The 16178-nt window shown below is 33.1% G+C and overlaps 2 protein-coding genes across 2 annotated transcripts; both read right to left on the bottom strand.

Annotated features, from left to right (window-relative positions):
* Window positions 1-328: 328 nt before the first annotated feature.
* LOC107768354 (hydroxyproline O-galactosyltransferase GALT3-like) lies at window positions 329-1631 on the bottom strand. Its single transcript, XM_016587474.2, has one exon. It carries the CDS (start codon window positions 1437-1439, stop codon window positions 465-467), a length of 975 nt encoding a protein of 324 aa, XP_016442960.2. The 5' UTR covers window positions 1440-1631; the 3' UTR covers window positions 329-464.
* Window positions 1632-13380: 11749 nt separating this feature from the next.
* On the bottom strand, window positions 13381-15759 carry LOC107768355 (beta-1,3-galactosyltransferase pvg3-like). Its single transcript, XM_016587475.2, has one exon. The coding sequence runs from the start codon at window positions 15404-15406 to the stop codon at window positions 14324-14326; it is 1083 nt and encodes a 360-aa protein (XP_016442961.1). The 5' UTR covers window positions 15407-15759; the 3' UTR covers window positions 13381-14323.
* Window positions 15760-16178: the final 419 nt, after the last annotated feature.

Here is a 16178-nt window from a genome sequence, read left to right as displayed (position 1 = left end):
TAGGTAGGTAATATACTTATATTTGAAAAAAATAATTTAGTAGCAATCGGTATTCTTGGCAGAGGGAGTTCTCAGTTCTCTCCATTAATTGACTCCGATCCAAAATTTCTGAACTAGCATTCAGAAGGCAAATTTTCGAGCCTAACAGCTATTGGTTGCATCAGTTGAGTGGACCACATCTTTAGTTTGGGACATAACTAGGTGCTGTCGTATTAATATAATGTAATTGACATTTCAATTGTAAAAATTGCAGCACTATTGGATAGTACTGCTCCAATGAAGGAAATTTAGACAGAAAGTGATAATTGTCCCCTGCCCATTTCAAATTCCAAAAGCAAAATTTGTTCTTATTCTCTTTTCAGCTTGCAATAATACTATAAAGCCTGTATCATCAGCATAAAATTCTCCAATAAAAGGAAAAAACTATTGAACTAGGAAAAAGGGAGGACAAAAAACGTGTTTGCCTATGGTATATGATACAACTTAGATGGTTTAAGATCCCTAGTGACATTGAAATAAGTAAGTGTCTGAATCCACTTCTTTTGGTTCTTCAGAAGATGAACAGCAATGGTGTCCGGCCACAGCTCGTGCGTGCATCTAGTCGGCGGCTCGGGAAAATTGTACATAGACCATTTGGCATTGTACCTATGTCTTGCCCGGTGACCATCTCGGAGCCACTCTCCAAAAACCTTATCTTCTGGCCCTTCTAAATGATTTTTAGGAATATTAGAATCTCTTATCCATTCTGCTATATCCCAACTCACTAAATAACCCATGCCTGACATGTAGTGCACAAAAGGGTTCATGCTAGGACATGGAATAACATAACCGTAGTACAAATCTTCCCTAGGCAGTGTCCTTAAGGATTCTACAAAATTCTCGAGCCTTATATATGTGTCATCGTCGGCTTTCATCACGTAATGATAAGGTGGATAATATGGCTGGTCATCTGAGACTGAAAATAGATCTGGCAAGCTGGAAAAATAGGTATACGTCTTACCTTTGTTCATATTTTCTTGGCAGTTGAGGATGATGATATCGTCGTAACGCATTATTTCAAGTGCCACTAATACCTTTTGATCTTCTTTTGTTAGATTACAGAACACAAACTTGATGTCAACTTTTGCACCCATTATTGGAGGTTGTGTTCCATAGATTAGACGCAGGAAGTGTCGCTTTTGGTACTGATCAGGAAGTGTCAAAATTCCTATGAGAATTCGGATTTCGTTATTGGTGGACAAGGAGGAGGAATTTACACTAAGAAAGTTTGTAGCAGAAGAAGAATTACTACTAATTGTTGCTTGTGATAAAGCACATCTACCAACCTTCAAAAAGTTATCAAATCCGATTTCATTGATTGAAGCTAGAACGCAAAGGAAAATAATACAGAAAAATGAGGGAATGATGAAACGTCGACCATATGGTCTGTATTTCTTCATCGTAACATGTAAACAAAAGTTTCCTGAACAAAAAAACTTAAAGAGGCGAAGCTTTGGGAGAGTGAGTTTAGAGTTTAAAGGGCAGCATTTCAATGTTAAAATTGGTCATCATAAAGTGCACTAATTTCCTTGAGTTAAAGATTTTGGTTGGCTATATCGTGCTACTGAGTCTACCGCTTTGACTTTCCTCAATTGGACACAAAGAGTACGTGTGTATTAGTACTCCTTTTGTTTCCATTTACTTGAAGAATTTCGATAGGCAAACAAATTATTATATATTGATTGTATTTTTTTTATATGTCTTTTAAATATATTAGATTTTTTTTTTGTATCTTATTATACTTTTTATGAAGTTTCCAAATATATAAATTTAATTTCAAAAAGTTAAAAAAAAAATATGTCCAAATGCATAATCGAAATTAAAATTATTGAATTTCGAAAAGCGAAAAGTACAAGATAAATTGGGACAGACGGTATATATATATACATTACTTTATTTTATTTTATTTATTATATTATACGCTTTTATAGAAACGGGAACAAGAGGGGCTTAGGGCCGTCCTACTTAGAAGGGCAAATTGGCCATTTCATCTATTTTCATTTTTTAACCATTTGTGCATTTCGCTGGAAAGACGTAAAAAGTAAGGTTCATCTCATTTGCTGATTGTGCTTTACTCTCCGCGGACCGTTTTAGTAAATTAACACAAGTTGGTTTTTTTTGACTGGTCCATATTTATGATTACTGTAGCTATTTTGTTATTTTTGTTTGTGAAGACAATTTTATTGTAACGATTTCTAATGTGATTTTTACCTATATGTACTATATTAGAAACTTATTTACCTTCAATGTTTAGGTTTTAAGTTAATTACAAGTTGGTATATAATTTATCAATTATATATAAATTAGTATTAATGAGTATCTCATTATATTAAGAATTGAATAGGGAATTCCCTCTTCTCTCTCTGTCTCTCTCTCTCTCATTCTCTATCAGTATTCTTATATTAATATCTTCATGTGGATTAACTGAAGAAATGATACTACTGTTAAGTGAAAAAAAAAAAAGATTAGTATATACCTAGCAAAGTTCTTGCTTCAGATCCTATGAAAACGAGGAAGTAAATAAGAAAAAAATTAGCTATGATAAAGAGAATCATTTTAGTTATCATTCTTTTAGCTTTTTGGAATCAATAAACAAAATAGTATTAATTAGAAGCGAGTAGATTGAATTGGAAACTATGTTAATCCATTAAAAACTTCATTCACAGCCACTAAAAAGTTTCAAAGTTTTGAATTCGAAAATGGAATTTCATGAAATTATTTTTTGTTTGGATTGGGTGTTGTTGCAAATGATTGAGAATATCCTTTGGAGTTTATATCTCAAATTTGAGACAATTTGGTGAAGATTCAAGGTGATTTTGGTTGAAATTTCAGATTGAAACTCGAAAAAGAAGACATGAACAAATTGTATATATTTTGTATGTCGAATGTAGAAACGGAATATAAAATATCTACAACTTACATAATTGTATATAAGTTGTATGTAAATTATAATTTTTGACCGGATTCTGTACAAAATATGTGTATTTATGTTGTAGATAAATTGTAGATTTTGACCGGATTTATATATATTTTGTAAAAAACTTTTGTTACTTCCGTAAATATAAAAACTTATACAAAATTAGGTAAATAATTTTAAAATCTTGTATATATACGAAAAAGTGCCATTTCTAATTGGTTTTGGTGGCGACATTCTATGTATTAGTGGAGAATTCATTATTCACAAAAGTATGATTTCTTGTAGTGAGTGTGAGTTGAACATAATGTGGCGTGACTCCATTAGTAATGTAGTTGTCACTAATCTCCAGAAAGTTCAAAATATGTTGTTGCGGATTGTCGTATGATAGTCTTATGCACTAACTAATTGCATGTAGTAGCTGAATCATGCTTTGTCTAAGCTTAAAATGATCGATAATTCTAGGTTTAATGACATTGGCGGTGAAATTGGCAATGCTTGGCATTGACACCTCTTGTAATGCTCGTGGTTGTTCGTCCGCCATTTCAACAGGCAGTTAAATGAGTGCTTGTGTGTTACTAGCTTTTCTTGCATCCTCAACCCTCTACAAAGAATTGTTTCAGGCTCTAGGTCGAAGTCTTGAAGTCTATCTTGACTTCTAACGCATTGTATTTAAGCAAAGTATATGAGATTTAGACACATGAGCAAAAATAAAAATTAGACTCGACTAAGTAAATAAAAAGAGCTAAATCTAGTAAAGCAGTTAATATCATAGTCTCCGGTAGCGGCGCAAAAAATTTGTAGTTCCGAAATGCCCAAGCAAGTATACGTGGTCAATAAGCAGTATAGTGACACATAGTAAGATATCGAGCCCAAAGATACTTATCATTAACTACTTACCAATTCAACTAAAATTCTTTATCTATTGGAGTTCACCAAATTGAATTTTGTTATTAATTTAAGTTGTCATAACTAACTAAATGAATAAAAATATGACAAGGACAAATTATTGCTTATGAGTTTAAATTCAGTAGAGTTAAATATTCTAGGGTTGTGGCCAATTTATCTATCCTATTAAGTTCTCACTAGTATTAGAACTTGCGTGATGCGCGTTCAATATTAAAGAATATTAATTATTTTAAATTATAATTTATCTTTTTAGTATAGTATATTATATTACGTTAATAGAATTTCAATTGGTATTTTATTTTCAATACAATACACTACGAGAAATTCGACAAAAACCGACCACGGTCGACCGACCAATTTTGGTTGGTCATAGAACCGGCCAAAAAATAGACCAAAGTTGGTCGGTTTTTCAAAATATTTTATTTTAAATTTTATTTTTTACGAAACCGACCAACTTTGATTGATTTTCTTTGGCGCAAAAATGCGGGAAACTATTTTTGAGTCCCGCGAAATTTATTTTTCAAGAAACCGACCAACTTTGGTTGGTTTTTCATTTAAAATTAATTAAAATTAATATTTAAAAAAAGAACAAAATCGGTCGGTTAATTCGGCTGGTCATTTTAAAAAATTGACCGAATTCGGTTGGTAATTTTATTTTTTAATAAAACCGACCAACTTTGGTCGGTTATTTTCGTGCGAAAATACAATTAAAGAGTATAAATGAAATAAAAGACAGTTTTAAAATAAAATGCACCAATGGTCTAGTGGTAGAATAGTATCCTGCTACAGTACAGACCCCGGTTCGATGCCCTGGTGCATTTTTTAATTACATAATAATTAAAATACCAACCAATTTTGGTCGGTTCTTTCGGCAATTATTTTTTGAATTTAATTGACCGACCAAAGTTGGTCGGTATGCCTTTCCGACCTTCAAAATACCGACTACACGTTAATGGTCGCGTTTTGGACGGTTATTGGCCATTACCGACCAACTTTGGTCAGTTTTTTTGGACTGTTTTTCCCGAATTTCTAATAGTGATGTTTCATAACTAAAGTATATGAACAATAATTTATTTTAAAAATAGTAACTAATTATTAACAATAAATTATGCATAATTTAATTTATTTTAAAATTTAAATTTAAAAAGAAACTAATTATTACCTAACCTAACTAACATTGTTCTAAATTGTCAAGTGGCCTATTGTGAGGCAGCCACTTGACTTAATATGAGGACTTTTTCCTCTCCTTTTAATAATACTAGTATATGTATCAGCGCGTTGTGCGGTGAATATTAAATATAGTTTTTCATATAAAAATATTACTTGAAAAATATGGTAGACACAAAGGAGCATGCAAACGCTATTATTTTATGAATATGTAAATCCACTAGATTTTCAAACATTCAAGTCATAAGAAACCATATGTATCCATTAAAAAATAGCTAGTGAGGAAAGAATTCATAAGAAAATACAATCTTGGATGATTAGCCATATTCTGATTCTCAAACAAATGTATTAGTAGCATTTGAAAAAGGCCATTTTCACTACACGATATGTTGGTACAAATTAATAAAGTTCCTCTTAAAGGTACAAAACATAATCTTCCTTTGATCCGGTTTCAAACCGTCAAGCATCGATGAAATTGACCTTTAAATGTCAGCTATTGAAAACAAAATAAGCTCTTGGTTAACAAATTCAGTGTATGAAATATACTTTTCTTTCTGGTTTAGATGGGTATCAGGCTGCAAAGCATAAAAAATAAAGAATGATCAGTTAAATAATTAGGAAATTTTGGATGTATGCTAATCAAACTATAATAAAAGTATTAATGGTCCCAACCTCAAGTTGTCTACGCCAATTCTTCCTTGCTTTTATCTTCTTCTGATTGAAATCAAGTTCTATGGATTCCCCATCTTAGTTACCCGTCCAGACAATTGTTTCCGTGTTTCTAAAGATCTTGAAAGTACTCGTTTCCTTATTTTGAAGTACTTGTTCCAAACCCCTATCAAAGAACAATTAGTAGAGAGTCAAGTTTGATGGTTTATAAAATGTCTGGTATAAAACCTTATAATAGTACTTAATGGACCAACCACTTTAATTGGCACCCAAAGTCTATCTTCATGACTCAAACCCAGACATGATATAAAATGACAGTATCGTCACACTTGTGTAATTAGCATCAAAACGCCTTATAGTGGCTGGTCAAGCCATGAAACAATTATTTAGCTATAGAAGATACAAATTATAGATAGGGATTTGAATTTAAAGATAAAACATGTCTTCGGATAAATTAGAATTGATAAGTTTTGTTATGCATAATAGAAATGATACAATCAAATATAGATTAGAAGAAGACTTCCGTCTAATCCACTCCGTTAGAAGTAGTTATTTAAAAATGAAGCTAAACACTTTCACATCTATTGCAAATATTTATCTTTTTATTTAAATTAAAATTTTCCTTTTTTATTCAAATTCAAATTTATATTATAATTTTTATTAACTTTTGTCCTAAGGTTTAAAAGTATTCCATAATGCACGAAAATTCTCTTGCATATGAATTTTAAAGGAAAAAGTAAATTTATAGATTCGTAATCTACAAAAAAGGTTTTATTGAGTAACCAATGTACATCATGTTTAGTTAAAAGTAAAGCATCAATATTGAATATTTTTACAAAATATATTATTGTACCTTTTTAGATTGTGATTTGACATTTAAGCGTGATTAAAAAAAGGTGTCAGAATATAGTAGAAAATATTCCATTCATGATTTCAAGAAAAGTTAAGAAAGCATAAGTTAATCAAGCAAAGAAATAACAAACAAATATAAATTATTAGTTAAGTTATATTACGGGGAAAAGGTACTCAAATGCATTATGCATCATTTCTATCCCTAACCAGTATAATAGCGTAATGAAATATTAAAAAAATATTAAAATATCAAATTGGATTCTCATAGTATATAGACGACAGTTAACTTAGATAATATTTTTACTATCACATAAAAAAATGAAGAAAGTAGAGTTGCTAAATTATGTACATATTGCAAAATTTTATGATAACCAGATAATAATTCATCTTTAACCCTCACTTTATTTTTTAATAGAAAATAGCAATTCACATTAATCACATGATACCAAAATCCGAGGTTTAATACCCTCAAGACCAGATTTAAAACTGTTATTTACCTCAAAACGTGAAACTCTTTACTCTGCTATGCCTTTGCTTCGCAAATCGGCCTCTGAATGCCTCGAATCTAGTCACAAATAATTTATTTCAGTCAATAAAATTTATTGGAATTAATTCCATAAGAAAATACTAATTTTTCATAAGAATCCGAAATTTAGCTCAAAAATCGCCCGTGGGGCCCACATCTCGGAACCCGATAAAAGTTACAAAATCCGAAAACCCATTCAACCACGAGTCTACTCATACCAATTTTACCAAAATCCGACCTCAACTCGACCCTCAAATCTATAAATCTTATTTTCAAATTTCTAAGTTCCAATCTCCGATTTACACCTCAAAATCATGTAATCTAGTCGGATTATTGGATGATAATTCAATATTATGGAGTAGAAATGATCACAAGGAACTTACCTTAAGTTGTCCTTGAAAATATATCAAAAATCGCCTCTCCTCAAGCTCCAATTTGTCAAAAATGACGAATGTGACAAAGTCTTTGTTTTTATAATTCTGCCCAAACAACCTCGGTTCTGCCTCGATCTTGGCCTTCGATCGAGGTCCTCGATCCTAGAACTCGATCCTGGCCCTCGATCCTGGTCCTCGGTCCTAGGCCTTCGATCATGTCTTCGACCCTGCCTTCGACCGTGACCCTCGACCCTGGGCTCGATCATGGCTTCGATCGTGGCCCTCAACCCTGGGCTCGATCATGGCTTCGATCGTGGCCCTCGGCCCTGAACTCGATCTGAGCTCGATTTCTGTCAGAAGAAATTTCCAACAGAAGGAAATTGCAGCAGCTGTTGTAGTTTAATTTTTGATCCGTTAACCATCCGAAACTCTCCCGAGGCCCTCGGGTCCTCAACCAAATATACCAACAAGTCCTAAAATATCATACGAATTTAGTCGAATCCTCAAATCACCTCAAACAACGCTAAAACCATGAATTACGCCCCAATTCAAGCCTATTGAACTTTGAAATTTCTAATTTCTACAAATAACGCCGAAACCTATCAAATCACGTCCGATTGACCTCAAATTTTGCACACAAGTCATAAATGACATAACATACCTATTAAAATTTTCAGAATCGGATTTTGACCCCGATATCAAAAAGTCAACCCCTCGGTCAAACTTTCCAAAAATTTAACTTTCGGCATTTGAAGTCTAATTCCTCTACGGACCTCCAAACAGTCTTCCGGACGCGCTCCTAATTAAGTCCGAAATCACCATACGGAGCTATTGAAATTATCAGAATTCGAATCCGAGGTCGTTTACACATAGGTCCATATCCGGTCCACTTTTCTAACTTAATTATTTTTTTCAATTAGGAGACTAAGTGTCTCATTTCACTCCGAATTCCTTCCGGACCCGAACCAACTAACCCGATAAGTCATAAATCAATAGCAAGGCATAAATTTAGCAGTAAATGGGAAAATGGGGTTATAATATTCAAAACAACCGGTCGAGTCGTTACAGAATGAAAAAATAGGATTTTTTTCTTTATTTCTTTTGTTACAATAAATTTCAATTTTCACACAAAAAAAAAAATTATAGGAGAGAAAATAAAACATTTCATTCTATCATTTTGTAGTCATTCTGTTAATCCAATTTTTACTTCATCAATATCATTTGTTACAGTCAATATAACATCCACTTTGGAAAAGTCCTTCATATTTATCCAAAAACTCAGCACACAAAATTGCGAAATGCATATAAAATAACATTTGGAAAAACATACTCTGTCCTTGAATTATTGGAGCGGCGAAATTGAAAATGTCAAAAGAAAGATTAGTGCGCATAAAATATGTAGTGCTGCTAAGACCGATATTTAAAACCAGTAAATAGAAAGTAAAATATCCTACTTAGATGAGCAAGTTAATCTACAAAGAAAATATATAGTTTTCAAGCTTTCCATCAGTTTCCTTCCCTCCCATAGAAAACAAACGTAATCATTCCACATAAAATATAGTAAGAAGGTCTTTAAGAACCTATATAACATAATCCTTAGAAAACTTAAATATTAAAAAAATTGAAACATGCATCTACCATAACTGTTCAATAATCATCTAGCATATTGTTAAGTTGAAACTTTACCTTTTATAGGCATAACTGTAAATAGTACAAAAATTAATTTACCTTTGAAAATGTTTCATGAGTATAAAATTGGAATAGTTTTCTCCAGTAAGTTGCTCTACCAAAAGAAACAAAGAAGAAGAAATAGAGGAAAGCAGAAAAGAAGAAAGTGAAAAGAGAAGGGACAGTTGCCAACCAAAAAAAAGACATAAAAACGATGAATACTTCAACAGCAAAACATTATTTAAAATTCCATATTTGGATACTTGATCTCCTTCCTATAACCATGACCAAACAAATGAAGAAGATAAGTAAGGGGAAAAAAGGGATTAGAGAAATGAAAATCATAAGAAATATACTGAATTGGTGAAGATTCTTACTGGCACAAATCAACAAATTTACTTGTTTTTTTGCTCCAAGTTCTTTTGAAACCATGACCTGCTATCCAAACCACTCCTTGTCCTAAACACAAATGTAGCACATTCAGATTTTGAATTAAGTAACCAATCAACCAAGTTGCAATAGTGAAACTTTCTACCTTCAGATGAAAAACTGGGAAAAGAAAAGCGTTCTACCTTCTGATCATCTTCTCCGTTAAACTTCTTCTCCTTTGTTATTTTTTTTCTCTGCCTTGAGTGCCATTGCAGTTGAAACTTGAGGCGTTTGAAATTGAAAATTATGTGTTTGGTTGAAACGACGGGGAAAACGTGAAGGCTTTGGCTTGAAACGGTACTTAAGAAGATTGTAACTATTGCCTTGTCTATATCCTTATTATTAGGAGTTGTAACTGTAATTAAATGTGAACTTTTAAATTTTGATAATAATTGTTTGTTTATTGTTAACTAAAAAAAATCTTAATTTCCATAAAATAACTGCCCAACATGGGAGGCAGTATCCCTTTTTTTTTTTTTTTTGTGAATCCGTTGGATGAATGTTTTTTTTGCCTACTTTCTAGTTCTAGTTTCAAATTAACTCCAACTTTTTTGGAGACGTGTCTTAAAAAATGACACTTGTTGAATTATAGTTATGCCATTTTGTATCATTACATTCTTTTGCTTCTCCTTTTATATATAGATAGCCATAAAATAACTGCCCAACATGGGAGGCAGTATCCCTTTTTTTTTTGTGAATCCGTTGGATGAATGTTTTTTTGCCTATTTTCTAGTTCTAGTTTCAAATTAACTCCAACTTTATTGGAGACGTGTCTTAAAAAATGACACTTGTTGAATTGTAGTTATGCTATTTGGTATCATTACATTCTTTTGCTTCTCCTTTTATATATAGATAGATTTTCTAGTTCTAGTTTCAAATTTCATATTAACTCCAACTTTATTGGAGATGTGTCTGAATTGTAGTTATACCATTTGGTATCATTACATTCTTTTGCTTCTCCTTTTATATATAGATAAATAGATATAGATTATTTCTTCTTAATTCGAATTATCTATGGTTCCTAATTTGCCAAATTAGACTTGTAGTGTTCTTCTGAAATGTTACTCGCCTATTAAAAGCATATTAACACCTATATCATTATGAAATTAATCTATTATGAACACTCCGAGGTCACGATATTTAGTTAAGCGAGGTGACTAGGTATATTCCTATCATAACTAAATCCGCACCTTAACCCTAGGGCTGAGTTCAAGTACTCTTTAATTCTTTTCTAATCTAAAAATGATTCTATAACCTTGATAGTATATAGAACTAGACTGTCGACAAAGTAATTATGTGCAGAATTAAAGAAATAACCACATGATGACAATTTGTATTAAAAGAGAAACAATCGTTAAACGTCAATATTCATGGCTAGCCACAACGAGATGATAGAGAAATTAGCCACGGCTAGAGTTCATCTCAAAACAATGATAAAATTTCATAAACTAACAAAGAAGATGGAAGAAAAATAGAAACTCATCGCCCAATTCCTTTCGTCTTTGCTCCTCATCTGTTCCTCGCCTCCAAAGTAGTGTATCCCCCTCTAAAAGACGTTTCTTGGGGTATATATTACCTAGGGTAAGTTTGGGGTAGCATCATCCAATACCTGGTCGGATAGAATAACTGGGGTGCTCATTTGCGTCGCACACTACGCGAGGATCGATAGCCGTCCGTCTTCATACAATTGTGCCCAAGATATGAAGCGTAAATCTACTAAAAACATGTATTTTTTGCGGAATATCAGTTACTCCCACAATTGAAACCATTAATTAGTTCTTTTTCTTTTTCTTTTTATAGTTTGTGGGAAACAAGGGGTTCAATTGGGTCAACTGTGATAAGGAAGCCAATTGTACACACTGACGGCTGTTCAAATGATGACCTTTAGATAATCTTAGTGGGCGTTTGGACGTAAGAATTGTAAAATTCTAAAAAAGTGAAAAACAATTTCAAGTGAAAATGGTTATTTGAAACTTAGAGTTGCGTTTGGACATGAATATAATTTTGGGTTGTTTTTGAATTTTTGCGAGTGATCTGAGTGAATTTTGAAAAATAATTTTTTGGAGTTTTTCAAATTTTCCAAAAATTCCAAAATTCATCTTCAAGTGAAAATTCAAAATTTCATGGCCAAACGATAATTTTGGAAAAAAATAATTTTTATTTGAAAAAAAGCGAAAACTTTTGTATGGCCAAACGGCCCCTTACTGTCTTCACAGAACCACTTAATTTCTTTGATGGGGTAAAATACAAACTTTCAGTCAATTTTCACAAACAAATAAAAAAAACTCTGTCAGTTTGAAAGTCACAATAGAAATTTATTCCCTAAAGAATATTTAAAAAAAAAAAGCAGAATGGCCTAGTAGACCCCTAAACATATTTCGATTTGACATCCCGGTCCTTCTACTTAAATTGTTTTTATTCAAACTCTTTTAATTAATCAAAACCTATATTTTAAACACCTCTGACCGTTGACCAATCATACGTGACAACATTATGACTGAGTTGGACAACAAGCGTGTAATTCACGCATGCAACGAGCGTGAACATAAATAATTGGCCTAAGAAATGATTGAACTAACAAGAAAAAAAAAAAAATAATAATAATAAAAAAAACAGTCATATACAAAGGAAAAAACTAACCCCCTTCCCGTTCTTCCCCAAAACCCATCTCCCATTTTCTATTTCTTTTTCTCTTTCTTCCCCTTCCCCCCCCCCCCTCCCCCAACCTGCACCCCCTTCCCGTTCTCCCTCCCAATTTTCACCCAAAAACTATTTTACCTTGAACCTATTCTCATCCAACAGACAAAAACTATTGTAATTTCCAGATAACACTTTTCTAAAGAGCAAATGATGAGTTGTCCGATTTTAATGGAGAAGTAAATCTGCTTTTTTGAGAAAAAAATCTATTCAATTTATCTAGTAATGAAGTGTGTTGTTTGCCAATAATAAGAAACCAATGGAGAATGAAGAGTGATCTCCAAATTTTAATGGAGAAGTAAAATTCTGAAGATGATTGGGAAGTGAATTTATCTTTTTGGTTGTATCGGTGAAGGAATAAAGATGGAGGAGTGCGGAAGAGTTTTATTGTGACTAACTTGCGAAGGTTCATGGTGTTCTCCGGTGGCCGGTGGAATTTTTCGGCGATGGCAGTGGTGGAGTTGTTGGCGGTAAGGAGAAGAGATGGTGGACTAGGTGAAAACAAATGTAGATAAAGTCAAAAAATAAAAGCAAAAAAGTCAAAAGGGTTTGTTTTTATTTTTTGTAAACTAAAAAATGACATGGTATATTTTATCCTATGTGGATTCTGATATGGCGCGATTGTGAGACACACATCGTCACAAAGTTTCAAAACATAGATTTTTTATCAAGTAGAAGGGTTTGGATGAAAAAAAGTGAAATAAAAGGACCGATATGTCAAACCGAAACAAGTACAAGTGTTTACTAGGCTATTCTGTCAAAAACAAATATTAAGTTTTATTATGGAGAAAGCTGGAGTTAAAGAAAAATTGAGCTTCACAAATAAATATAAAGGGGCCAAATTTTTTGGTCAGGAGTCTAGATATTCAAATCTCTCATTTTTTTAATTTCTATTTTTTCTTTATGCTTTGTGGGTGGGTGGAGTTTGGGGTGGGGAGGTTTGCCTTTCCGTGCGCTGCAATTTAGAAGTCGCTAGCTGTCCTTTGCAGTCACATGCATTTATTCTATCTTGGCGGAAATAAGGTTATGGAAGTGAGCCTAACTTTAGTCTCACTCCAGATTAGGGAGCTTCTTGCTTGCACTTTTGGTCAAATTGTCAACCGCATCTGTAGTTTCTAATTAGGTAATTTTGCATGAGAATGGAAACTGCTTTATGTAACCTACTCTTCACCATGCATGAATTTCATGTGCGTGAAAAGTTGATCTCATTTTGGTAATCACATATTGTGTATACGCTTAAAATCAGCCCCACCCGATTTTACCGTTTGACTGAGACCGGGAGTTTGCATCGAAGGACGGTCTCGTAACGGAATAGGCCATATCACAAGGATAAGGTACCGAGTTCAGAACCGAGGTACCTGTCGAGATCGAGGCTAGTAGCGATCGAAACCAAATGAGACAGACATTGAGCAAGATCGAAGATAGCATAATAACAGAAAGACAAGATATTCGGGGCTGACCGAGGATCATGGCGTAAATCTCGGTGACTGGCCGATGATCATGGCATAAATTCGGAACGGATCAAATCAGAAACGGTTAATTAGCTAATCATGGGGTTTCTTTCTGTAATTAGAATTGTACCATAAGTGGAACTCCTCTGCTATATAAATGGGGATTCTAATCATTTGGAGGACACGGTTGACAGACACAAAAAGCAACAATTCTCTTTATTGTTTTCACCATTGTTATTGAGCTTGTTATACTTTCATAGTTCTTGCATCATTCAATTCGAGGGCACTCTAGAGGGTTGAATTCCGTTTCAATACTGGTTCGCTTTATTTTATAGTTCATTTCTGTTATTAATCTTTATATTTGTCTATCGATATTAAGTGAAATCACGTATCTTTAGAACCTCATTATAAGTTTAATTGTTATCCAATTATAAGGGTAAACATATTGATTTTTGTTTGAAAATAGATATAATTAGGTTATTAAGATATTATGAAACCCGTTAAAAATTTAAATGCTAGATTGTGTAATGAATTTCTGCAACTTGTTTCTCTTTGAATCATCTCAAAAAAATTGTCACGTTAACTAGAGAACTAAAACAGAGGAAAATACGTGTTTGCCTAAGGTATATCATATATGATACAACTTAGATGGTTTAAGATCCCTAGTGACATTGAAATAGTTGAGCGTCTGAATCCACTTTTCTTGATTCTTGAGCATATGAACTGCAATCGTGTCCGGCCACAGCTCGTGCGTGCATCTCGTCGGCGGCTCGGGGAAATTGTACATAGACCATTTGGCATTGTACCGATGTCTTGCCCGGTGACCATCTCGGAGCCACTCTCCAAAAACCTTGTCTTCTGGGCCTTCTAAATGGCTTTTAGGAATATCAGATTCTCTTATCCATTCTGCGATATCCCAACTCACTAAATAACCCATTCCTGACATGTAATGAACAAAAGGGTCCATGCTTGGACATGGAATAACATAACCATAGTACAAATCTTCCCTAGGCAATGGCCTTAGGGATTCTACAAAACTCTCAAGCCTTATATATGTGTCATCGTCGGCTTTCATCACGTAATGATAAGGTGGATAATATGGCTGGTCATCTGAGACTGAAAATAGCTCTGGCAAGCTGGAAAAATAGGTATACGTCTTGCCTTTGTTCATATTTTCTTGGCAGTTTAGGATGATGATATCGTCGTAACGCATTATTTCAAGTGCTACTAATACCTTTTGATCTTCTTTTGTTAGATTGCAGAACACAAACTTGATGTCAACCTTTGCACCCATTATTGGAGGTTGTGTTCCATAGATTAGACGCAGGAAGTGTCGCTTTTGGTACTGATCGGGAAGTGTCAAAATTCCTATGAGAATTCGGATTTCGTTATTGGTGGACAAGGAAGAGGAATTTACACTAAGAAAGTTTGTAGCAGAAGAAGAATTTCTAGTTGGTGTTTGAGAGAAAGCACAACTACCTAATATCAAAAAGCTGTCAAATCGGATTTCATTGATTGAAGCTAGAACGCAAAGGAATATAATAAAGAAAAATGAGGAAATGATGAAACGTCGGCCATTTGGTTTGTATGTCTTCATCGTAACATGTAAAGCAAAGATTTGTGAAGGAAAAAAGGCTAAAGAGCGAAGCTTTGAGAGAATGAGTATATGGAGATTAAAGGGCAGCATTTCAATGTGAAAACTAGTTATCATAAAGTACACAAAGTTCCTTGAGTTTAAAGATTTTGGTTGGCCATATCGTGCTACTGAGTCCACCTATTTGACTTTGAATCAATTGGACTAAAGTACTCGAAATGAGAAAATTAGGGTGGGATCCAATATGTTTCTCTCTCTTCCCACCGCTATACTCGGTGCTTAGAAAATTAGAGAAAAGGGAATAAACACTTTAGTAAAGAAAATTTGGTTCACAAAATTTTCAAAGTTTTTTATTTGGAAATAAATCATTTGTTTCACTAATTTGGTTCTTCCGAAACCGCTAAGAGATGTCAGGAATATCAAATTTCTCATATTGCCTACCATAAGATAAGATTCAAGGTGAGGGTCTGTATATGATATTATGTATATCTGTGTATCTATATATATATATATATATATATATATATATATATATATATATATATATATATATATAAGAGAGAGAGAGAGAGAGAGAGAGAGAGAGAGAGAAAGGATTCACAATTTTGACAGTGAAAGCATTTAATGTTTCCTATTGAAATTATGTACTATACAATTGAAAATTGTATACTACAGTAACCAAGTATATACATATTGTTAAAAAATTTAAATATAGTGATATTCCATATATATTGACTTGAAATCCTGAATATTGTCATAAATTACATAGGTGATAGGTTATGTTTAGATTGATAACCAGTTAAATAAATATTTTTTTTCCAACTCGATAGCATATTAAACGTCTTCCTTTGCCAACCATTTGATATAACATGTGCTATGATTATTCTTG

The sequence above is a fragment of the Nicotiana tabacum genome, chromosome 9, assembly GCF_000715075.1.
Source record: "Nicotiana tabacum cultivar K326 chromosome 9, ASM71507v2, whole genome shotgun sequence".
NCBI lineage: Eukaryota > Viridiplantae > Streptophyta > Magnoliopsida > Solanales > Solanaceae > Nicotiana > Nicotiana tabacum.
The sequence above is the reverse complement of the archived record's forward strand: the minus strand, read 5'-3'. Positions and strand labels throughout refer to the sequence as shown.

Coding starts and splice junctions, on each gene's coding strand:
- LOC107768354 (XM_016587474.2), bottom strand. CDS start 1,439: ATGAAGAAATACAGACCATATGGTCGACGTTTCATCATTCCCTCATTT.
- LOC107768355 (XM_016587475.2), bottom strand. CDS start 15,406: ATGATAACTAGTTTTCACATTGAAATGCTGCCCTTTAATCTCCATATA.